The 23,971-nt window shown below is 39.2% G+C and overlaps 4 protein-coding genes across 8 annotated transcripts; 2 read left to right on the top strand and 2 right to left on the bottom strand.

The window, feature by feature from the left end:
• Nucleotides 1-2,196: 2,196 nt before the first annotated feature.
• On the bottom strand, nt 2,197-4,913 carry LOC111604214 (alpha-taxilin). 2 transcript variants are annotated; one of them, XM_023322179.2, is made up of 5 exons: nt 4,519-4,913; nt 4,293-4,452; nt 3,831-4,231; nt 3,512-3,658; nt 2,197-3,440 (listed from the first exon to the last, which is right to left on the bottom strand). In XM_023322179.2, the coding sequence occupies exons 2-5, from the start codon at nt 4,362-4,364 to the stop codon at nt 2,462-2,464; spliced, it is 1,599 nt and encodes a 532-aa protein (XP_023177947.2). In that variant the 5' UTR covers nt 4,365-4,452; nt 4,519-4,913; the 3' UTR covers nt 2,197-2,461. The 2 variants fall into 2 exon arrangements, with proteins under 2 accessions (XP_023177947.2, XP_023177948.2); XM_023322180.2 differs by having other exon boundaries at nt 4,555-4,913.
• Nucleotides 4,914-5,158: 245 nt separating this feature from the next.
• Nucleotides 5,159-6,055, top strand: LOC111604218 (V-type proton ATPase subunit G). Its single transcript, XM_023322187.2, has 3 exons — nt 5,159-5,348; nt 5,510-5,610; nt 5,691-6,055. Exons 1-3 carry the CDS (start codon nt 5,267-5,269, stop codon nt 5,859-5,861), a joined length of 354 nt encoding a protein of 117 aa, XP_023177955.1. The 5' UTR covers nt 5,159-5,266; the 3' UTR covers nt 5,862-6,055.
• Nucleotides 6,056-6,200: 145 nt separating this feature from the next.
• LOC111604216 (anoctamin-1) lies at nt 6,201-21,811 on the top strand. Of its 4 annotated transcripts, none has more exons than XM_023322184.2 (15): nt 6,201-7,139; nt 15,880-16,228; nt 16,293-16,361; nt 16,437-16,508; nt 16,931-17,091; nt 17,154-17,322; nt 17,383-17,503; nt 17,566-17,677; nt 17,739-18,297; nt 18,353-18,556; nt 18,613-19,074; nt 19,135-19,310; nt 19,372-19,477; nt 21,078-21,216; nt 21,279-21,811. In XM_023322184.2, exons 1-15 carry the CDS (start codon nt 6,751-6,753, stop codon nt 21,470-21,472), a joined length of 3,282 nt encoding a protein of 1,093 aa, XP_023177952.2. In that variant the 5' UTR covers nt 6,201-6,750; the 3' UTR covers nt 21,473-21,811. The 4 variants fall into 4 exon arrangements, with proteins under 4 accessions (XP_023177952.2, XP_023177953.2, XP_023177954.2 ...); XM_023322186.2 differs by lacking the exon at nt 6,201-7,139 and adding an exon at nt 13,553-13,777; XM_030224935.1 differs by lacking the exon at nt 6,201-7,139 and adding an exon at nt 15,759-15,776.
• LOC111604219 lies at nt 19,484-20,406 on the bottom strand. Its single transcript, XM_023322188.2, has 4 exons — nt 20,217-20,406; nt 20,041-20,162; nt 19,831-19,987; nt 19,484-19,772 (listed from the first exon to the last, which is right to left on the bottom strand). Exons 1-4 carry the CDS (start codon nt 20,404-20,406, stop codon nt 19,642-19,644), a joined length of 600 nt encoding a protein of 199 aa, XP_023177956.1. The 3' UTR covers nt 19,484-19,641.
• Nucleotides 21,812-23,971: the final 2,160 nt, after the last annotated feature.

Raw genomic sequence — 23,971 nt, 5'->3', positions numbered from 1 at the left:
GCCGACAGCTTCACCATATTATGCTCTCGCCGCAGCGCTGGCGGCGTGGGCCTCTTGCGGCGAGAGCGTCTAAGAGAGGACTCGAGGTGAGAGAGTGAGAAACACACAGCGGGGCGAAGAGGCCCACTGAATCGGTTGGTATAGGTGCGATGACAATCCGCGCAAACAGTGGGACGCACAGCCAACATAAGAGTTAAACTTAAATATTTTGTTCTTTCTCTTTAATAAATGTAAGTATTTAATGTCATATTATATTATGAAATAATATGAAATATTTTTATTATATTAACATTTATTCTTTAGGGTATTTAAAAAGAGAGTTTTTTTTTAATTTTGCCCATTGTGCTGACTTATACAGAGCCTAACAGAGTTCCACCCGTGTTTGGCTACCCCCAACACAAAATACAGAGTCACACAGTCTGGCAGCACCACAAAAATAAATGACTGTGTGAGTTGGTCCTTGCTCATCTAGCCTCAACTCTGTTCTGTTTTCGGTCTCGCCTCTGTTTTGGGGCATATGTTGGGCTCATGTTGCGCTGCTGGCGTCGCAGTCAACGACGCTGTTAACTTTCGCTGTTAGCCAATGCCATCGTCGTCTTTTGCCAGTGCCTGAGAAATTACACCCAAGAGCTTAACATGAGCATCCTTTATATGCCGCCCTCGCGTCCTTGCATTGTTGAGTATCGAGCATTGCCATACTTTTCACCATCAAACGGACGGACATTTTACAGCTAAATGACAAGTGCTTACACAGTGTATATGTATGTACTATGTCTCTCTTTCTCTCTCTCTCTATGTGTGTGTTGTTGTAGTTGCTTTTGTTTATTCTTTTTCATTTTTGAAGCCTTAAAATGGGCAACTTGTGGGATGACGGCCATGAAGATGGCTTTTGGGCTCGCAGTACCGGGAATCGGATAACGACTAACGGGTATTTCGAGGGTGCCAACATGCCAGGAAACAGTCTGGTCGAGCACTTGGCGCACGCTTGCGCGCCTTTCAAATTTAGCGAATTAACTCATTAAATGCTCAAAAGCTCATTGCCTGCGAAATGTGCACACATTCGTGTACCCGTGTGTATGTTTGTGTGGCAGTGTGGGCGGGTGTGTCTGTGTGTGCATTAGTGTGAAATATGCACATGTGTCGCCTATGTGGCTGGCTGGGCAGCTATGGCTGGCGAAATGTTACACTCGGCCCGTGGGGGCCGTTGGGGTCATTCCTTGTAGTCGTCTGCCGCTTTATGCAATTTAAAATAATTTCTGTAATTATTTTAGTGTGGCACTTAAATGGCTTTATTTAAAATGTGTGAGCTTAGCGTTAACCGCACTGCGTCTCGGGTGCAGTATGTTGATGTTACGCATACGCCGCGTGGCACGCTTGCTTAAAGTATTCATATCAAAGCGTAGCATGCCGTACTAAAATGATAGCTGCGTGCTGCAATTACGGCGTGCTTATATTGACCGTGAAACAGCTTTGCATAGCAAACACTGGACAAAGTCAATGCAATTTGTTGCATGCCACGGCAGACACTGTGGCACCAACTGCCAATTTGCGGCCCAATTACGCACGGCGACACGGCATCTCACGAAACTGCAGCCCAACACTCTTAATAATTTTCATAGTCGAGCAAAATACCCGCAATTTTAAGGCCAATTTAAGTTATGTTAAGCTATTTCTATAACTTATTCAGATTCTAATTCAGGCAGAGCTAAGAAAATTTAAATAAATTAAGTAACTAGCAATTTTACCACATTATTATTATATGTATTAATATATATATATATATTTTACCACTTTTTATTATTATTATTAGCTGTTATGGAAGTATCATATAAAATCTCCTCATCTTGTTATATATATCTTAGGATTTTTTTATAATATATTTTTTCCATAAAAAATTGAGCAAAATTCTAAAAAATATATACTTAAATATATAATTTATATTCATATATTAATTGTATATTTATATTATAAGCTACAGATGAAATCTGTAAGCTATAATTTAGATCCAAAAAGGAAAATGCAAATAAAAAATAAAATATATTTTAAAAAATTCGGTCATTCAGTTTTTAGATATAAGATTCAGAAATATTCGACTTAAAAAATTAGTTTTATTAATTTTTACTTAGATCGGAAATTGTTTGCATGAATAGTTTTTAATAAATTCTTTTATTGAAAACTTTATATTTTATTGTGTGTTTGCAGTAGCTCATAGTTGGCTCATTAATAAATAAGTATAAAATAGAATAAATTAATATTTCGTATCAATAATGAATTCTCGATTTGAATTGTTTTCTTTTCTCTTTCTCGCTATTTCGCTGCTGGTTTTATATTAGGTTAAATTACAGTTATATTTTTAAAAAATGAATACATGCAAATGCACAAATACAGGAAGGAGGCAAAAAGTTCAAGTACAAATACAATAACAGTCGAGGGAGCGTATTAATGTCCATGGCCTCTAATCCTACTTGGAATCAATCAATGCAGGCACCTCTGATTGGTCAAAAGACGTTGGGACCTCTTGTTGAGAATCTAGCGGAGTTTGAGTATCAATATCTTTTCCATTACAGATATCTTCGGATTGTTCCATATTGTCAGATTCTGTGATTTCACACTCTGATTGTATCTCCACCACGGCGCCTAGCTGTGGCTCTGGATCACGACCAGTTTGTGACTGTTGCTCTGCATCTGCCGTTGGTGGCAGTTCAGCCTTGGTAGCATCAGTTCCAGCTTCAGTAGCAGCTGCCGCTGCAGCAGCCGCTGCTGCAGCTTTAGCCTTTGACTTGGCCTTTTTCTTATTGTTCTTCTTGATATTGTTTGCTTTTTGTTGCTCCTCAGCTGCTTGTTTCTTCTCTGCTTCGGCAGCGGCTATTTTCGCATCATTTGTGGTGAGCAGCTTCATTTGGTTCTGCAAGTTGGCCAGCGTCTGCTTAAGTTCGGCGCAGTTACGCGTCATCAACTCCATTTTGGCATTGTCCGTGTTGACGGGAACTACTTTAATGGGCTCCGGCTCGGGCGGCAGCTGGGGCATGGCAGGAATTTCAATTTCATGCTCGCGAAGAGTCTGATGAAGCGTTGTGCGCTCTTGTTGCAATGCACGCAGAAGTTTCTGCAGCTGATCCACCTGCTTTTGGAGGCGTTCCGACTGCTGGTCCCGATATTGCTTTTCAGTGGCCAATTCAATGACCATGCCGTTGGCTTTTTCATATTTTTGGCGCCAGCCCAGCGCTTCCTTCTCAATTTTCTTGGTGTGCTTAGACATCTTCTCTAGTTCGATTTTGTAACTTCCAAAGACTTCATTGGATTTCTTAAGCGATTGCTGAAACTCGTCGTATTTGGCTGTATAGATGTTAAGCTGCTCTTTGAGCTGTTGCTCGCGCTCCGTTAGATCCTTGATCGCGCGTTGTGCCTGCAGCAGTTTCTCTAGTCCAATCTGATTCTCCCTATTGGATTTTGCAAGTAATTAAGCGCATATGATGAAAGTGAAGAGAGCGAATAGTAAATTTATACTCACTTGGTCAGGATTTCTTTTTCCATAGCAGCTTCAACCTGAGCCTTGCTGAGCTTTGCCTGATGCAGCTGAGACTCGAGCTGGACCTGCTCATTCAGTTTTTCCAAGTGCTTCTCACGGGCCTGATATTGGTCAGCCAGAAGTTTTAACCTAAAAACACACCAAACATACATATAGTGAACATATGGTCAATTGATGGCTGTATCTGTGCGTGTATGTATGTGGCAGCCAGATATATCCACAAGCACACGGCATGCAGCGTATTGCCTATAAATAGACAGCGCACGCCGGTGTTTTGCTGTTGATTGGCAGCGCCTCTTACTTTTTGGTCATTTCGATGTTGTAATCACGTAATTTAACGTTCTCCTCGTTGTTTTTTGACAGCGACTTTTGCACCTCGTTTAGCGAACTCTGAAATTTAGTTTGACTCTCTTTGCGCCGCTCCTCCTCCACCTTGATTTGGAGCATGCTCTCGTTTTTCACAGACTTCAGTATACGCTGTTGTTCACGGCACACCTCCTGCAGCTTATCTCTCATAAGGACGCTCTTATTCAGCTCCCGTTGCACCTGCTCCTTCTCCCGCTGCTGTGTCTCCATGTGGCGCTGAAGTGCACGCATCTCGGAGTTCAGGCGGGTCACTGATTTCTCGCTCTCGACATGCCGTTGCAATAGCAATTTTAATTTGTCCTCTGTCGTGTTGCACTCGTCCAAGGATTTTAGCACCTGGTTACGGGATTTATGTTATTATTTCCATTGAAGTGTCATCAATGTTCCATAAACTTACTACGTCCTCCAGCTTTAATTCCCGTTGTTTCTCATCGCGCACCACGCGCTTGCTCTTGTTCGCCTTTTCCATGGTAAATCGCGTCTATATATGCGTATATACAGGTCGTTCAAATTTTTACTATATTTGTTGAGATTACTGCCAACAGCGTGACCGAATTCTTATACAAAAAAACGCATTATTTTAAACAAAGAAATATACCAAAAAATATAATCGAAATACTGACCCTCACTTTAAGTAAGCAAAAGGGAAAATTACGTACTTCTTGGATGTAATTTTAACAATTGATTTAAAACCGTTTTCAAAAGAAGGTTGCATTTAATGACAATAAGCCAAAAGCGTAAAAATATTTTTAATTTAAAATTTTGAAAATAAGTATTTTTGCTTTGTCAAAATTTGATCAAATGTGGCGGCTGCTTGATAAGTTGTTGGTAAGTGCTGGATGGTTCTTATATTTAAAAATCCTTTGCGCTACTCTCAAATTTGAATCGCAATCAGTGAATGCAGTCTTGCGTCGACTTGAGTTCGTTATCTAAAAATTATAAAAATTAACACAACAACGTGAAATAAATTCAAATGACATCAAACACAAAACGATCTATTAATATTTAAAAACAGTTTTTATATCAATCATGAAACATTTACTCCACTTAATAAAGTTGAAGTTTTCATACATAACAAAAGGAATTACAGCGACATCACCTGCTGTTAAATGGTGGAGTCGATTAGAAGAAATGTATCGATAGTATTTTTATGCTCAGACGATTGCAAATGGAATTGTCAGCCATAATTTTGTATTCGATATAATCGATTTTTAGACTTATTTAGTGTGTATGCGTGTGTGTGACTTCGTCATATGACATTTTTCACGTCGTTTGTATTAAGTTCGTCGTCGTCGTCACTTGCTTTTTTCAACTTGCATTGATACCACGGCTGAGCGAATAGAAAAACATTAAGTGTTAAAATACCTTAAAATGGCCAGCCAAACGCAGGGAATCCAGCAGTTGCTTGCTGCCGAAAAGAAGGCAGCCGAGAAGGTTGCCGAAGCCAGAAAACGTAAGCAAAAACAAACTAATTTATCGTCCAATTGGATAGACATAAAATGCTTACGACTTTTCGCTATCGACGTTACGCGCGTCAAGCAACATCGAGTCACATGATTCGTTTGCACTCGAGTAAATATTGATATAATGGAAAAATCTTTGCTAAAATTACAGGCAAGGCAAGGAGATTGAAGCAAGCCAAGGATGAGGCCACCGAGGAGATTGAGAAATTCCGTCAGGAGCGTGAACGCTCCTTTAAAGAATTCGAGGCCAAGGTTAGTTGCTCGTTATAGGGGCTGAGACAAAAGCATCATTCAATATATATATATATATATATATCAATATACCAATACAGCACATGGGCAGCCGCGAAGGAGTTGCAGCGAAAATCGATGCAGACACTCGTGTTAAGCTATCCGATATGGAGGGCGCCATCAGGACACGCAAAGAACCCGTCATTCAGGAGGTTTTGCAGTTTGTCTACAATATCTCGCCCGAAGTGCACAAAAACTACAACAGGAAGTAAATTTTTGGGGGCACTAGCGACGGTGTGTGCCACATCCAAAATATTGCTCGTTTTATTGTAAATTCGATGTCCAAGTTCAACTCTTTAATGCATAATTTAGCCCCTTAATAATAGTGCATACTATACTAAACACTGCTGTATTATTATTCCATATATTAAAAAATTTGTTGTTTCACCAAGATAGAACCTCGGTGCAGTTAAACTCTAATTTGTTAATTACTGTTAATTGTGGCGTTCGCAATTGTTAATTAAACTATTATTTTGTTTATGTTTCATTCCATATAAAAACAACTTGTTATTTTATTTCGAAATCGAACTTTACTCAATTTAATTCTTTGCCTTGATATGAGCAGAAATGATAACAGGCACGTTCAGACATGCATGACAGCAGAGACACAATTGAATTGGTCTCATTTCACGTAATTTTCCAATTAGATTTATAAAGTCAACATGTAAATTATTCTGCTAAATTTTATTCCCAGCCCAAAGACTCCCTGGTCAATCGCTTCGACAGTTTTGTGACGCATGATAGTCCACCCAGCCTGTATCCAACTGGTCTTTTTTGTAGGTATTTTTTAGGTCGTTTTGTGGCTGGTATTTAAATAATACTGACCAATCGTAGTCGTTAGGTTAATTTTGGTTCTGCTTAGCCTGGTGCTGCAGTGCTCGGTGTGTGGAGCTGGTGCCGCTATTTTCAGCTCAATCGCGGAAGATGCAATTGTATAACAAGAGGTCCAAGATTCAATACTCAATGATAACGGTTGTCATTCATTAATATTGACTAACGCGACTCGAAAATCACGCACACTAACGCAATATGAGATGAAAGTAAACAGGTCCGGCGAGCTTTTGGTATAGTTAAGCGAGAGTCACACATGTTTAGAGCGAAATGCTAAATTTAGATAGTGCCAATACTGTCCGCGATGCTGATGAGCTGGAAACGCCACCTACGTTACCTCGGCCGCTACCTCAGCCCGATGAGGAGTCGACGCAGCTGCTGGCCGAGCAGAGCGAACGACCAAATGTTACGATTAAGCCACCTTACACGGCCCCCTTGGCGCCCTTCGATATGGAACTGGTAAAGCGAGCTGGCTTAGAGGGTAAGCTGCTGCCTGAGCAGAGCATCTGGGGAGGCGTGATAAAACAAAACCACGACAGCAATGCAGAGGCCACGGCACGTTTTGTGGATCTTGAGCGAAGCGGCAATGTCGGAAAGGCCAGAAAATCATCGACTGAATCACTGAGCTTGCACGAGAAACGCGCTCGATTCGCTGAGAGGTAAATCCCCCTGCATTTCGACTCTGGCATAGAGGAAGCGGTCATTAGCTTAATTACATTCCATTTACTATTCCATTCTCGTTGTTGTTCGTTTATCTATTGTTGTAGTTTGTTTGCCAACTTATACAGGGTGATTCGTTAATAATTAAGTATGTATTAAATAATCAGAGTACGCTTAGTTCTATATGGACTTCGATATACTATGATTCATAGAAAGCACAATTGAAATACGAAATATACTAAGTCGGTTATCGAGTCTTTGTCAGCTGTACGAAAATGTGGTCTTGCCTAGAATCAGCAAGTGCAAGGATTAGGTAGGCTAAACTGTATACGAGGTCTATTTAAATATCGCGATCATTAAATTTCCCCAAGTTACGCATATTCGATTTACAATTGTGTTCTGCTTGGATGTGGTATGGTTCGTCTTTGAACAAAGAATCTATATCAAATTGTTGGCCAAGTAGCACAGCCATCGTATGCTTGTTGCCAAAACTGAAGATTCTCATTAATGCTACGAGTGAGGTACTGAACAAGGCTTGGAAAAAACCTTGGCAGAAGTCTTAGAACTTTTAAATAGATATTTATGAAAAAATAAGAAATGTTTGATAGAATCGTAAAATTTGCGATAGTTTTTGAGCAGACATTGTATGTTTTTCTAGATAATATAATATTCAATAAAACAATAAAAAAATATATATTGTGCCTTATAGTTTACGTTTTCGATTTCATATATTCCAGTAACCATAATGGAAGTTGATAAAGCTTTGTTCTTATAAGATTTGATTCCATGATGCCTATACATGAAGACCGTACTCATAATATAGTAATATATAAATAAAAAACCCTCTATATCTCCGAATAAATTTTGGCTCTATATTATATATCTAGAGCTTGTCATCTCTTTGTCATTATAGTTTCCAAAAGATAAAAAATTATTCATCAGTTTTAAGTGTTATATAATGTTTAAAGAGATAAATTTATACTGATAAGAGTAGAAAGGCAAGTTGTAGAAGCTTCTTAGATTCTGAAAGTGTTTATTATTTATTACAATTTCAGTAATTATAGTGAATACTTTGTAGTAGAATGTGCTACATTCATTTGGTTTCATTTACAAAAAGGGTTTTCTTAAAAGTTTTCAAAAATATATTTCTATTTTAAGATTAATGTACCGTTCATATGAAACTAAGTCTCAATTTCCACCCAAGTGCATTTTGAAATTTAATTTTCTAAGAATTTTCGATTTAAAATCGTGATATTTTAGTTTTTATTTCAGTTCATTTTGAAAAAGTAAATGCATAATTTATGCAGCTATTATATGTACGATTTAATATATTATGAATAGTTGAAAAATCATATTAAATCCATCTATATTTGTTGCTATTTTGTACTGTGGTTTTTATTCCATATAACAATAAATAAAAACAATCTTTATCATCAATATTCAGAGCGGTATTTAAACCCCAACAAAAACAGTCTGTATAAAATAACTTTTTTTTTTTTTTTTTTTTTTTTTTTTTTTTTTTTTTTTTTTTCTTTATTTTGTTGCAGCTTATTGTCTTAGACTCTATAGCGCATTTAGCTCTAAACCTTAACTAATGGGAGGGCAGATATGCCAATTATTCTGCACTTGTAGCTACTATCTTAATTAGTTCTAATATTGTCTAGAGGATGCAATCTCTTCAGTCTTCGCCTATTGTTGTTTATAGCCAGGTTGCTTGCGAGATGGTTAGGATGCGCTGCAAGTCTGTCCGCGTATCTTGAACTGTGTCGCCCAATGAGTTCAGCAACTGTGGGAATTGCTAAATCCCTATGTAAGACTGAGTTTCTTACAAACCAGCTGGCTCCAGTCCATCTGCGTAGTGCTTTATTCTGCAGGGTCTGAATTTTGTTCCTTGTAGTCTTCGCCGAGGAGCCCCATAGAGAGATACCATATACGAAGGTTGGGACAACTATTGCCTTGTAGATGGCGGCCTTGCTGCTGTAAGACAACTTGCTTGAAGCTCTCAGCATCCAGTCGAGGGTTTTTAGCTTGCTTTTGCATTTTGAGGTTACTTGACTTATGTGCGCTTTAAAAGTCAGCCTTCTGTCAAGAGTGATACCAAGGTACTTTACTTTTGAGGCTTTGGGAATAGTGGGCCCCAATGCAACGCTTGGGCAATCTCCTCTTCTAGTGGCGAAGGTAGTATGTACAGACTTTTGTGCATTAATGGTGATACACCACCGTTTTGCCCAGCGTCCGAAAGAGTCCAGATATTTTTGTAGTGAGTCTGAAGCTTCTTGCGCAGATACGTGACGTGATAAGATGGCGGTGTCATCTGCATAGGTCGCTATGAGTACTGCATCTGTACTTCCTATATTTGGCTCGGGAGTTGGCATATCTCCTGTGAATAAAGTATAAAGTGTTGGGCCTAGAACACTACCCTGTGGTACTCCAGCCATAATTGGTCTAGTCAAGGATACTGCTTGTCCCCTTGACACTTGGAAGGTTCTTCCAATAAGGTATGAGGATAGCAACGCGAAAAATGGGGCTGGAAGGGTGGTCCTCACTTTCTGCAGCAGTCCCAGGTGCCAAACTCGATCAAACGCCTGTTTGATGTCTAAAAAGACGGCAGAGCAGTACATCTTTTCTTCAAAGGCTCCAAGGATATGGTGCACAACTCTGTGAACCTGTTCCGGTGTTCCATGCTGTCTCCTGAAGCCAAACTGATGGTTTGGAATGGCCTCCTGGCGTCCCAGATGTGTCAGTACTCGTTCCAGAAATATTCTTTCGAATATTTTGGAGAGTACTGGCAACAGGCTAATTGGTCTGTACGACTCAATTTCTCCCACGGGTTTGCCAGGCTTAGGAATCATCACAATCGCGGCGCGCTTCCAGCAGGCTGGAAAGTGCCGGATGCGGAGCATGGCGTTGTACACCATAGTTATGTAGTCTATGGTGGAGTCAGGCAGTGCTCTAAGGACTCTGCCGTTTATTAGATCATATCCAGGGGATTTTTTTGCCTTCACTCTTCTGATGTGTTCAAGAACCTCTTCTTTTGTACATCCAGTTATCTGGTCTTCAGCTGGGAGGGGCGAGAGAACGATGTCTTCTGTTGCTTCGATTTCTGAGGCCTCTGCGGTAATCAACGGCGTGAATTGGTCTTGAAGGTGGTTTGCAAAAGCCTCAGCTTGAGCTTCGTCACCAATGTGCCAGGAACCAGAAATGCTCCGAATGGGATGTCGACGTATTGGCTGCCGTTTGAGCTTTCTTGTAAATTTCCATAATTGAAACTCTGCGTCAGTGGGCGATTCAGCTCGTACCAGCGCATCGCTGATACACCTCTTTTGAAGCAGGGCGAGAGCAGCTTTAAGATGCCTCGTGGCTTCGTTGTACGTGGATTTGGCATCAGGCGTGCGTAATCTTAACCAGCGTCTCCTGGCCCATCTTTTGTGTATTAGTAGGTGTTGGGCCTCCAAGGTGAGGGGGATGTTGTACGGAGACTGTTGTCTTGTTTGGCAAGATGGTGGGGCGGCTTGGTGCGCAGCTTTGACTATTTCTTCCTGCAGTTTGTTTGCTGCGTAGTCCACGTCTTCAGGAGTGTTAAGTTCCATTTCTATGTGCAAAGAGTAATGGAGCTCGCGCCTAAAGACTCCTAAATCTGATCCTGCTGGCAGTAGTTGTTTCCTAATGGGCAAGGGCTGTGGCTGCGCGTGGATTGTGACTATTAGTGGCAGGTGGTCAGAGGATAGGTCCAAGGATTCTTCAATGGTCAATTGCCGGTCACAGATGCCTTTGTAGACAGCGAAGTCGATTGCCGAGGGCCTGTGTCCATTAATTGGGTAACGGGTGGGGGCTCCAGTCGCCAATATGCTGAATTGTAAGTTTTGAATCGCCTCAAATATGACTTCTCCGCGACGATTCGCACTATTGCTTCCCCAAAATGGGTGCCATCCATTCCAGTCGCCGCCGATGAGGGTCTTATTCAACCTTTGGCCTAGAACCTGTTCCATGTGATGATCACACAGACCAGTGTTTGGCGGAAGATAAATTGACGCAACTTCGATCGCTCCAATAGACGTAGGCAGGGTGATGGCTGAGACCTGCATTGTTGCGTTGCAAATTGACAGTAAAGGTGTATGCGGTATTGTTGCTCGTATGAGGATTGAGGATCCACCAAAGCAGTTTGCTCCTTCACCATGAGCCTGATAGTGTTCGTATCCGAAAATTTGTGTAGTGGGGCACTCATGAGTTTCTGTTATTAACATTATATCTATGTTTTCTTGTGAGAGAAACGCAGCCAGTTCCTGAGTCTTGTTTCTCAGGCCATTGGCGTTCCAGATACCCACACGTAAAGCCATTATTTGTAGGCAAGCTTGGTTATGATGGCCATTAAACTGTTTAGCATGGTTGCTTGTTGGGATTGTACTTCTCGCATCGCTTTGAGCTCGGCATTAATTGCGTCAAACTGACGTTGTTGTTGCTGAAGCATTTCAGTGAACAAAGTGTCACTTGTGGTATTCTTATTTGACGGTCCACCTCTAGCGGCCTGTGCGTAAGAAACACCACTAATAGGCGTTGCAAAGCTCGTGGCTTGGGTAATGCTCCGGGGCCTTGTAATTTCGGAAGCAGTACTCGGACCCGTAGACGGTGTTTGTGTGGGACTCCTTTTTTGTGCTGGGGATTGCAATTTGCGCAACCGCTTGTATACTTGGCAGCCCTTATAGTTGGCTGGGTGCTGTAACTCACAGTGCACACAAGTTGGTGCCTGGTCCTTTTCGCGGGTGCAGTCTTTGGATGCGTGTTTCCCGGCGCAACGCACACACCTGGGAGCTTTGTGGCAGTAGCGTTGTGTGTGTCCAAATTCTTGACAGCGATGGCATTGTGTCAGGTCGTTGTATCTTCTTGGCAGTTCCACTGTGCAGCGTTGCCTGCAGACAACTCGAATGTCCAAAATTTCTTTGTTGTTGGGGGCCTGAGCCACGTCAACAAAAAATATATTTAGCGGTGTTTTGTCCATACGGCTCAGTGGGTTGTGCACATTTGTAATTGTGTGGCCTTTGGTTTCCAATTCCTTTTTAATTAGTGTTGTATCAGTGCTGGAGTGAAGCCCTTTGAACACGACTCTATATGGTTTGTCCTCCTTAAGCTGGTAGCAGTGGAACTCCAATTCCAGCTTAGTAAAGTGGTCTATAACTCTGCGATAGTCCTCACTGCATTGGGTTAATACACCTATGTTATTCTTCTTTGGCTTAATTACGTATGATTTAGCATCAATTACTTTATCTATTATCTGTTGAAGTAGGGCCACAGACTTGATGTTTGGACACCATATGGGGGGCGGACGAGGTTTCGGTGTAGTTTGCTGGTCGGTCAATACTGGGGCTTCTGGAGCTACAGGTGATTCGCTGTAGTCTTCATCTTCTTCTACGAGCAGTGAAAATCGATTTTCTGATATTAATGCTGCATTGCTGGTGCTTGGTTCGTCGAAGATGAGCCTTTTCTTGATGGTTTTTGGTGAATTTGGCTGTTTACGTTTCGTGTTTTTGTTGTTAGTGATGCCTTGCACGGAGGCGATATCTATTTTTGAGTTTATTGGCATGATGGAGGCTTGCCTATTTGCCATCACAACGTTAAGCTGGGCTTGCATTTCTGCATTTACCTTTACAGCTGTAGCGGGGTCATTGACATTAGATGTCATCGCGGATTGTGCTTTTGAGTGCAGGCGCACTCGCGCCAAGCGACGAAATTTCGTAAATTGCAATTAAAGCAATTGAGTTACGCGGAAGCAAGCGATAAGAAAACGCTGCGTGTGCGGTTTTTGTTGCTGTTGCGTTGAAGAATGCACCGCAAAGTTCTATTTTTTAGAACTCTGCAGCAGTAGAGCTTAAGCGAAGGCTGTTCGAATTCACGTCTTTACAGGTCGAACGACTGATCGCGATTGTATAAAATAACTTATTAATATGTATTTGTAATTAACCACAAAATGATTGTCGACTCTTTGAACTTTTGAGCTTGATTTATAATATATTTTATCAAAGTGCACAGAAATCGGGAAGTGCGATCAGCTGGCCTGAATATATTTTCCTACTGCAATGGGAAAAATATTACACCTCACCAATGCACACACACACAGACACACATAGCTTGAGATTTGCTTGCATATGACTACACCAGACGCTAGTGTCTGTGCATTACTCAACAAGTGCTCTCTCGTAATTGCTGCTCTCATTGTCTCGTGCGACGCGGCGCATTGGCCAATAACAGCTGTTTTTCTGCTGTGCCGTGCTCTCTGTGTGTTTCAGCAAGGTGAAGAAATGTGAAGAAAGAGAGTGCAGGGTGGAGAGTGAACACGACAAGACAACCCGGCAAACGTATTCAGCTGCTCAACTGCTCTACGCTCAGCTGTTAGCGCTTGTTCAGTTTGTTATCGTTGCTGCTGCGCGTTGGTCGTTGTCTTCGTCGTCGTCGTCGTCGCCGTTGTCACCTCAGTCCGTTTTCTTAATTTATTCGCTGTGTACGCGCAGCAGCTGACAAATGTTAATTTGATTAAAAATTTGCGTGGACAGCGGGCAAATAGCATAAAATATTACTTGTTTGATTCCTATTCTGCACATTATAATTGTTAATAGTTATGGCTTAGGAAACGGAAACGGAAACGGTAATAAGAGACGGGCTTAATTCCTTTTGCTTTGCTGCTTACCAGCTTGTTTCTCCAATGTATTACTCATCACCACTGGGACATAATACAAAGATCTCTCTGTCTTTGTATCGTTGGCATCTCTGTCTTTTGTTGTTGTTTTCTTTGGAGACTCGTGTGGGCGCTTGTATTTTTGTTGTCACATTATTTTGCAGTTATTTGTCATATCGAAATTCCGCGTATTTTTAACAGCTAAACTATATAAACAATGATTTATATAATGTACATTTATATGTTTTAAATAATTTCACATCTTGCCTTGCTTTGGCGAATTTTGAGTACATTGAAAAAAATCATAATTCAATTCAGTTGGCCTTGATTAAAAAATATCAAAACAGTGGGTTTCATAGAGTCAAACTGGCTGTATTGTGTGTAAATGTATTATGGGCAAGCTTCAAGTTAATTACTTTTTTTTGGTAGAAGGTCATTATACTGTGTAGAGCCCTAAAACTTACAAAAATATAAACAACAAAAGTTAGCTTTTGGCTATAAGAAAAGCTGCACGAATTTGAGGCTCAAAAAGAACAGCTAATAATAAATTATTAAAAGCCATTTATATGTTGTTGTTGTATTGAAAATACGGAAAGAGCTTTAAATAAATTTTAAATATAAAAATTTGTAGATGTGTGATTCTAAAATTATATTTTTATAATATATAATAATTTATTATAAATTGTTAATATGCAGCTGTGTTCATGAAAATAGTAGTGTGACTATGCACTTAAATTTGGAATTCAATTGATAACAAGTTGAAATGACTATTTGGATTAAAATTTTGTTTATTTATTTGTTTATCTTTGTTAGAAACATTCACAGTTCAGAGCTTGAGAAAGAAAAATTACAAAAGTTAGTTGTTCATAATAATAATAGTGACTGACAAAAAGAATACAAATTATTTAAGCCTAATCTAACCTCATATATTAAATATATGTTTTGGTCTAATACTTATTAGTTTAATAATACTTAATATTTTATTTATTTTTTCATATTTTAATTATAATTCATATATTTCAGACATTAATTTTCATGTTTCTAATCTAGTTCTACATATTGAAAATTGAGTTCTTATCAGTAATCCCCGCAATTTAATTTGTATTCTAAGTCGTAAATTGCCTAGAAAATGAAATTGCAATAATATGATAATGATTTTAATGAAATATTGCACTTCGAATAAGACTTTTTTTAAATCTATAAGTTTTTATTGACCTTAACAAAATAATGTTACTAGATTTGACCTGACTAATTTGATCACCATTCTAAAGTAAAACAAATATTTATATAATTTTATGGAAACAATTGCGATAAGACTCGACGCTGTTTCCTATATATGTATATATATAAATTAATAATATATGCTTAGCTTTTACTAGAAGCCAACAAATGAGTACTTCCATCACATTATTGTGAATGATTCATCAGCGACAAGTGTTGCTCCATGATCAAGGTGGAGAAGAAAATATCCCACTGTAGCTGAATCATAGGTGACAAGCAAACCACTGTGTTTCACAGGCAAATATTAAATTGTATTTATTTATATATATATATGTTACACTTGATAATATTTTAAATGTGCAGCCGTTTTTTCTCATTAGCAAATCGTTATTTGCACTCAGTTGAAGCAAAAATATGATGCGGTAAGAGCTTTCGAGCGAGCTTCTCACATAAGTGTGCTCTTGTTTATTTTAAGTTGCATTTTCTTAGTTCTCTGTCTGAGCTATAGAGCTGCTGCATAAACAACTAAATTCCCCGACGTGAAAACATATATATGTATATATAACAAGGCGCCTGGCTGCTCAAACATTTTAATATACTTGCTCTGCCGATTATTAAGTATACGACCCATTTAACATTAACGACTCTTATTCATATTGACCTATATTATTTGCGGGAGTGGTGTGACTCTGTTACGAGCACTGCGCACGGCAGGGCGCTAAAAGTCCCTGTTGCGTGGCCTTAAGAGGTTCGGCCTATGGGGAAACATTGTTGTTGCCATTTCGAAATGAAATTTTCAAATTTTGGCTTCCACAAATCTAATGAAATGTATTATAATTATCATTTGACAGCGGCTTATCTACACATCAACTGTCAGATACTGTGGGATCACTGCCCAACGGCAAAAACTCCACCTTAAATCCGACGAGTCCTCTACTGCGAATGTCTGAACCCACGGAGAGCTACGATGAGCGCGAGTGTAGCTGCCCGCGCGAATTTTATCAGAGAGCCGAGCTAAACACCTCGCTTTTCTTTGCGGACTGCACACGCTCCATAGATTTTGTGCTGGCCTACAAGACCAATGCCAACGAGGCCACGGAGGAGGAATATGTGGAAAAGCGGCGCATCTTCCAGGAGAATCTGATACATCAAGGCCTCGAGGTGGAGCTCAGTCAAAAAGAACAAATTTACTTTGTCAAGGTGGAAGTCTATAAACTAGAAACTACATATCTATATATATCTAATATGTATCTAAATATTTCAGATACATGCACCGCTGGAGGTGCTGCGTCGTTATGCGGAGATACTTAAGCTGCGCATGCCCATGAAGGAGGTGTGTATGCATTTGCCATTAATTCAACTTTTCAATGCACTCGAATGATACACAAAACGTTTTATATTATTTTAGTCATTATGTAATTTGCGCGTATATGAAAGATCAAATCGTCTACACAATGCGGCGCATTATTTGTCGAAGAAGGTCTGCAAAAAAGTTCAGGTCTCAATTAAATGCAATTAACAATTTTTGCAGATGTTACGCCTTGCCATGCTGCTAAACAAAATGAGCCTCGATCTCTGAGTATTTGCCTTAATTTTGCTTGAGCCATATAAGCCCTACTTGATATCCAATTGCCAATCTCAATCTCAATCTGAATCTAAACCTTTCAAGATTGTCTAGTCTAAACTTATGCTTGTTATAGAATTTCTTTTAGTTTGAATCTTTTTCAAAAAACTTTTCGATCTTTTTGTTGTAGTTTAATTCTTATTAATTATTATTTTCAAAAGAGCTGTATATATATATAAATATTTCTTTTCCTTTTGTGTTCTGTTATCCAGCACTTTCTTCGTTTATTATGTGTCCTAAAGCTTGAGTAAATAATCCATATATTTGCCTCATTTCAGATACCTGGTCTGTCCGTGGTCAATCGTTCCACAAAAAGTGTTTATTCTAGTCTCAAAACAGTCTGCCAATTCTTCTTGCGTAATATCTATGTCGACGAGCGTTACTTTCCGAAGCGAGCGCACCGCTTCACAGCCATCTACAGTCGTGATAAGGAATATCTGTGAGATTGACTACATATCACATAAATCATCCATCTATTAATTGCTTTACATTTGCTTCTAGCTTCGATATACGTCAGGATTGCTTCTTCACAACCGCAGTGCGTTCGCGGATTGTGGAATTCATTTTGGATCGACAGCGCTTTCCCGCCAAGCGTCAGAATGACATGGCCTTTGGCATTGAGCGCCTGGTTGCTGAGGGTGTTTACTGTGCTGCGTATCCACTGCATGATGTAAGTAGCTAATATTGATCAAATAAGCGCAACTTACGTATTTTAATAAATACTTTACAGGGTGAAATTACAGAGGAAGGCACCATGCGGGAGCTGCTCTATAAAAACTGGGCTTCGGTGAAGAAATGGTATCGCTATCAGCCACTGGACGATATTAAGGAGTACTTTGGCGTCAAAATTGGTAAGTGCTGACATTCCTTTAATCAGACAGATTCCTTCACTCCCAGCTTTCTCATTGTCTAGGTCTCTACTTTGCCTGGCTGGGCTTCTATACGTACATGCTGCTGTTGGCTTCCATTGTGGGCGTTGTTTGCTTTCTCTACTCCTGGCTTTCACTTAAAAACTACGTGCCCGTGTAAGTTAGCAACGTGCTGGCAGGCTAAGATATACAAGCTAAACAACAGCTCTCATTGCAGCAAGGACATCTGCCTGCGCTCAAACTCGAATATAATAATGTGTCCGCTGTGCGATTGGTGTGAATTCTGGAATCTGAGCGAGACCTGCAACTATGCCAAAATTACATACCTCATAGACAATCCAAGCACAATATTCTTTGCCGTCTTTATGTCGTTTTGGGCGACGTTATTCTTGGAGCTTTGGAAACGCTATTCGGCTGAGATAACGCATCGCTGGGATTTAACAGGCTTCGATGTGCACGAGGAGCATCCCCGGCCGCAGTATCTGGCCCGTCTGGAGCACATTGAACCCACACGCACGGACTACGTGACCAATATGAAGGAGCCAACGGTGCCATTTTGGCGCATGAAGCTGCCAGCGACAGTCTTCAGCTTTTCCGTTGTGGTGCTGCTCATTGCCTTGGCTTTTGTGGCCCTCGTCGCTGTCGTTGTTCATCGCATGTCCATGCTGGCCGCCTTAAAGGTGGATGGCAGTGGCATGACCACATCAAAAGCAATTGTTCTGGCCGCTGCATCGGCGGCATTCGTGAATCTCTGTTTGCTTTACATACTGAATTATGTAAGTAACTTGGCCAGCCCATATTTATTAAATTACAGAACTTTCCCTTACCTAGTTATACAATCACTTGGCTGAATACCTGACTGAACTGGAAATGTGGCGCACTCAAACGCAATTCGATGATTCGCTGACGCTCAAGATTTACCTATTGCAGTTTGTGAACTACTACGCTTCGATATTTTATATAGCGTTCTTTAAGGGCAAATTCGTGGGGCATCCGGGAGAATATATTACCGTCTTTAAATACCGTCAAGAGGAGGTGGGCTAGCATGTCGCTTCTGATGCAACTAAATCTAATTGTTTTCCTATTTGCAGTGCTCCTCGGGCGGCTGTCTGACAGAGCTTTGCATACAGCTGGCCATTATAATGATTGGCAAGCAGGCATTTAATACCATTTTAGAGGTTTACCTGCCGATGTTTTGGCGCAAGGTTCAAGCTATTCAGGTTGGCCTTTCCCGTCTATTTGGCAATTCGGTTAAGCCTGACAAGGCCAAAGATGAGCGTTGGATGCGCGATTTCAAGCTACTGGACTGGGGCGCACGCAGCTTGTTCCCCGAGTATCTGGAAATGGTTTTGCAATATGGTTTTGTCACCATATTTGTGGCCGCCTTTCCGCTGGCGCCGTTCTTTGCGCTCCTCAATAACATACTCGAAATGCGCCTGGACGCCAAGAAGCTGCTGACCCATCACAAACGGCCCGTTTCCCAACGTGTCCGAGATATTGGTGTTTGGTATCGCATTTTGGACTGCATTGGCAAGCTGAGTGTCATCACGAACGTGAGTGGATTGAAATTTGATTTGATTTAAGTTTGACATGCAATAATCATGCTCTTTTAGGGCTTCATTATTGCCTTCACTTCGGATATGATACCACGCTTGGTGTATCGCAGCTTAAAGTCAAAAGATGGCACCCTAAATGGATACCTGGACTTCACCTTGTCCGAGTTTAAAATATCAGACTCGTCCAAGCTACACAGCTTAGCTGGAGACTTTTCTAACATAACCACGTGCAAGTAAGTGTACCTAAAGTATGTTTCAAAAGATTGACTCAAACTTGCAATTCTTCTCCCTCAGATACACGGACTATCGAGAGCCGCCCACATCGCCGAACAAATATCAGCTGACGAGCACCTTTTACATAATTTTAGCTTGTCGCTTAGGCTTTGTTGTGTTGTTCGAAGTAAGTTTCAAGTTATTCGTTTTATTTGCTTCAATACATAAATGCTTGTACATGAATGGAGAAAATAGCTTTAGTTAATGTAATCATCCCACTTAAATAAGTTTGTCATCTGCTCGTTCGTTCAGGTGTATAGAGAATTTCAATTAATTACCTTTAACAAACTTTCAAACCTTGATATGCTGGAACATACCCGACGTTTCCACAATGCTCTCCTGCAGCGCACGATTCTCATTTGTAGATGTCTTCAGCATGCGATAGAGCGCATAGATGCCATAGGCAAACAGCGCGTTCAGCACTAGAAAAGTTATATAAACCAATGAATATAAAGTAGTTAGAGTTGAGGCCAAGCTTACCTATGAAAACACCGAAGAGCACACTTCGTGCTATGCGTCGATCTATGGAGGCATCCACTTCATCAATCTTCAGCTCCAAACACACAAAGATGGCCACCTCAATGACCATCGAGACGTATGCGTTGATCAGCCATGGGGCAATGCAAATGAGTCGTCGCTAAATAGATATTTGTAGAGCAATAGCATAAGACTGATATCAGATTGTCTCACCTGCTTGATGCCATCGACTAGAATGCCAGCCACCACTAGATTTATCAATGCCTTTACCCAAACGGTTACAGTGAGTATCATGTAGAAGGCTTGTGAGAATTCATGCACCAACACATAGTCCACTGGAAGGCAGATGGTTTAAGTCTGTTCACTTTTGCTTTTGTTTCTCTGCTTACCCAATGTGGCTACAAAGGCTCCGAATGGACTCAGGATCTGGACATCGTTCTGCTGCCATTGCGTCAAGTCCATAAAGTCATTATAGAGATAAAAGCTGCTTAGGCTGAGGATGAACAGCGCAGTTAATGAGTCCAAGCAGGCTATGCTCAGGCCGAAAGTGCGCAGATTCAAACAGGCGAAGCGTTTCATTGTTTAAATTTTACAAAAAAAGTTATTTGCAACTTTTTTAATTGTTTATATATTATATAGAGTACTAGTAAATTATGTTCTTATGTTATCCTTTACTCTATTAACGAACGCGTGCATTCGCTTCGAACTATTTGTCGCTACTAAATCAGAAAATTCTGCCGTGTCTGACAAAATGAGGTCCAATTTCCATTGAGCTGGCATTTTCGCTGTTCACTCTTCATTTTCACTGCATTTGAACAAAATTCTGATGCGCTTGTGGCACATGAACTAGATCTGTGTGTGGGCTTCTTCTATGCCTCTACTCATATTAGTCTTAATTTCTGGTCTCGTTTTTTTTACACCTGCTTAAGCTAGCTATCCAAAGTGTTGTCTCTCGTAGGTACAGCAAAGCAGAGGATGTGCGCTAACTGATTAGCTAAAAGAATTTAATTAACTAAAAAGAGAGCAGTTTTAGATGACAGCAGACGCACTTCTAAGGTTTTACTCTGTGCTAATGACCCCAATCAAGTGCTGGCGTGATGAAATATTGCACCTGCACCAGTTAGAAAACTAAAGGTAAAAAGTTGTTTAGCAATTAGTTGAATTGGAAAGCGCTTTGAAGGTTGTCCATACAGCATAGTATTAAATAAGTTAGTCAAATGAAATTCTCACATTTCGCTTATTCCTCACAGAACTTTGTAGCTCTGGTGATGATATTGGTGCGCTGGTGCATACCGGACATGAGCGTGGAGCTGCGGGATCAAATCAGACGCGAGGTTTACATAACCAATGAGATAATCATAGATCAGGAAGCACAACGCGCGCGCTTTGGTAAATGATATAAAAACATAGTTCTCATAAAAATGATTTAATATTTCTGAATTTCTGTTTAGAACGAGCGAAACGCAACTATTCATTAGCAAGAACGACAAGCGTGCAAGACGTGGATGCTGCCTCTGTAGATGAACCCAATTCGAAGTTCATAAAAATAGAAAAACTACTCACCGCGAACCTCTCTCAAATTGAAATGGACTCAATTATACATGGCGATAACACGACCACAGGCATCTCTGGTGCTGACTGCTAGCTTCAATGCTCTCTTCTCACAACGCTTAGTGATGCGGCCACATATAATGATATTTAATTTTAATTGCTAGTTCAACTTATTTAGCTTAGGCTTGAAAGTGCTTCATTGTGTTACGCCAGTTCCTTGCAAAAACTTAATTAGTTATATGAAATGATTTAGATTTTTTTAAACAATATGGTTTAAAGCTTTAATCACACAAACACTATCTCAGTTATTTCTAAAACAATCGTGAATATTGTAGATGCAATTTTTGGGCACAACTGAAAAGACTGAGCACGAATCTCGTTGAATCGATATTGTTTTAGCTCAGCGAGTGCCAAACTAGAAGCGAGCACAAAACAAAAGAAATTGTTGCATAATTTTCCTTAAAAAATATATATATAGTTAATTATATATGTTATATATAATATATATAAAATCACATTTTAAGAATTAAATTTTATTTTCCTATTATTTATTATTACATCTAGATAAAGAAATTTCAGGACAATTCGAAAACCCATTGAATTCTCATTAAACATACAAAACTTTTACAATTCATGAAACTATTTTAGATAAATTAATTATATATATATAATTAATTTATATATATATAGAAAGGATATTTATATTAAGTGGGCACTGTATGTTTCCACATATTAGATAAAGGTAAACGCAGAAATATATTGTACAAATTGCAAATGAAATCTGTCTATTGAAATGTAACTGATTTTTATAAAATAACAAATAATAAGAAAACATAATTTAATTTAAATTTTTATAAAATCACATCTTAAAAATTAAATTATGTTTTCTTATTATTTATTATTACATCCACATAAAGAAAATTCAGGCCAATTCGAAAACACATTGAATTCTCATTAAACATGCAACTTTTACAATTCATGATTTTAGATAAATTAATTATATATATATAAATATATATATACATATATAGAAAGGATATTTATATTAACTGGGCACTAAATATTTCTACATATTAGATAAAAGTAAACGCAGAAATATATTATACAAAATGATAAGCAAATTTGTCTATTGAAATGTAACTGATTTTGATGGATTATAAAAATATTTTATATATACTATTGTTATAAATGTGCTATATAATAAACTGTTATCTGTGTACTTTCCTAAACATCTGTTAATGGAATCCTTATAATTTAGGCTTTCAGAAATCTTGCTGAAAATGAATTGTGTTTGGAGCGAAAATAGAAAACATCTTAACTTATTATATATTTGATTTATATATTAATATTATCAGTTAAGCTTATACCCTGAACACAATGATAATGGAAATTTATTGTACAATAGTTTTGTGAAGATATATGGAACAGGCAGGTGAAGCTGTGGCAGAGCTCAAAAACTATATATATGTATATTCTGTGTAAGAACGATTAGATGAGATGATATAGTCATATCAGTTTGTCTGTACTATGTTTTATATGTAAATTCCAAAAGGCTTGCTTGCTCGGGCATTAAAATTTCGGTAAACAATTTCATCTGGCACAAAAGTTGTTCAGCAATTTAGTTCTCAAGGGCTTTGCCCCTACTGCAGCTTAATAAAATAAATGTAGAATGATTGGATTAGCAACTCTTAGCAGGGTTCAGGAAATCTGATCGGGCACTCCCAACTAGAGAGCACATATTGAATGTGACAATTTAAAATGTGTGAAAAAAAACATAGATTTAAACTTAAAATGAATTGGTTTTAGCCATGAATCGTTTGGTTTATTTTTACCCGATTGCTAATCAAAACCGTAAAACAAACATATTCTTTGAAAAAGTTGGCCTACCTTAATCTTTATGGTAAACATTTTTAATCGTAAGTACTTAAGCTCAAAGACTTTGGTAAACATTGCCTAATTTATAGCATTTTATTTGGCCCCTTTAATGCGAAGCTGATTTTCTGGCCATAAAATACTTAAACAGATAATAAAAGTTGAGTACTTAAATTGTATAGCAATTTGGAGAGCCGAATTGCCAAAGGCAATTTCATCTTAAGAAGCTTGAGCCAAAAAATATTTATGATATATATATTTAAATATATATAAATAAATAGATTCACACTTCGTTAATAATAATAACAATAATAACAAAACTTAGCAAGAAGGAAAATATAAAAAAAATAAATATATAAATTCATTGAAATAAATCTAATTATAGTATATATATACGTATTAAAAAACATCGAGTTTAGGGTATATACGTTTTGCTGAAAGATATGTAACAGGTTATAGCAGGCATGGCTCCTGCCCATAAAGTAAAAGGAGCAACAGCAGAGTCGATATCCGTCTGTCTGCATATTTATGTAGGAATTAATTTCTTCCAAGCTCCTGCACAGTCGCATAGGCCACACATTTGCTGTATGCTGTAGCGCTGGCAGCAACCCCGAAACGTCGCCCCCTGCAGCTGGTCCGTGGCTTCCCGTAACGCAACAAGCTAGACGGCTGGGAGCAACATATATTCACATTCTCGCAGCTTGGGAGAGCATGGGCCAAG

This window comes from Drosophila hydei, unplaced genomic scaffold, assembly GCF_003285905.1.
Source record: "Drosophila hydei strain 15085-1641.00,03,60 unplaced genomic scaffold, DhydRS2 tig00008121-arrow-pilon, whole genome shotgun sequence".
Lineage (NCBI taxonomy): Eukaryota > Metazoa > Arthropoda > Insecta > Diptera > Drosophilidae > Drosophila > Drosophila hydei.
This window is presented reverse-complemented; position numbering and strand designations above follow the sequence as displayed.

What these genes read in the sequence shown, in the direction of transcription:
- LOC111604219 (XM_023322188.2), bottom strand. Translation starts at nt 20,406, where the DNA reads ATGAAACGCTTCGCCTGTTTGAATCTGCGCACTTTCGGCCTGAGCATA. An exon ending in AGCCTTTGTAGCCACATTGG is followed by an intron (nt 20,163 to 20,216) that starts GTAAGCAGAGAA and finishes TCTGCCTTCCAG; the next exon opens with TGGACTATGTGTTGGTGCAT. An exon ending in TAGTCGATGGCATCAAGCAG is followed by an intron (nt 19,988 to 20,040) that starts GTGAGACAATCT and finishes ATATCTATTTAG; the next exon opens with CGACGACTCATTTGCATTGC.
- LOC111604218 (XM_023322187.2), top strand. Translation starts at nt 5,267, where the DNA reads ATGGCCAGCCAAACGCAGGGAATCCAGCAGTTGCTTGCTGCCGAAAAG. An exon ending in GGTTGCCGAAGCCAGAAAAC is followed by an intron (nt 5,349 to 5,509) that starts GTAAGCAAAAAC and finishes CTAAAATTACAG; the next exon opens with GCAAGGCAAGGAGATTGAAG. An exon ending in TTAAAGAATTCGAGGCCAAG is followed by an intron (nt 5,611 to 5,690) that starts GTTAGTTGCTCG and finishes ATACCAATACAG; the next exon opens with CACATGGGCAGCCGCGAAGG.
- LOC111604216 (XM_023322184.2), top strand. Translation starts at nt 6,751, where the DNA reads ATGCTAAATTTAGATAGTGCCAATACTGTCCGCGATGCTGATGAGCTG. An exon ending in AGTCGTGATAAGGAATATCT is followed by an intron (nt 17,092 to 17,153) that starts GTGAGATTGACT and finishes ATTTGCTTCTAG; the next exon opens with CTTCGATATACGTCAGGATT. An exon ending in CTTAAAAACTACGTGCCCGT is followed by an intron (nt 17,678 to 17,738) that starts GTAAGTTAGCAA and finishes CTCTCATTGCAG; the next exon opens with CAAGGACATCTGCCTGCGCT.
- LOC111604214 (XM_023322179.2), bottom strand. Translation starts at nt 4,364, where the DNA reads ATGGAAAAGGCGAACAAGAGCAAGCGCGTGGTGCGCGATGAGAAACAA. An exon ending in AATTAAAGCTGGAGGACGTA is followed by an intron (nt 4,232 to 4,292) that starts GTAAGTTTATGG and finishes TCCCGTAACCAG; the next exon opens with GTGCTAAAATCCTTGGACGA. An exon ending in AACATCGAAATGACCAAAAA is followed by an intron (nt 3,659 to 3,830) that starts GTAAGAGGCGCT and finishes GTGTGTTTTTAG; the next exon opens with GTTAAAACTTCTGGCTGACC.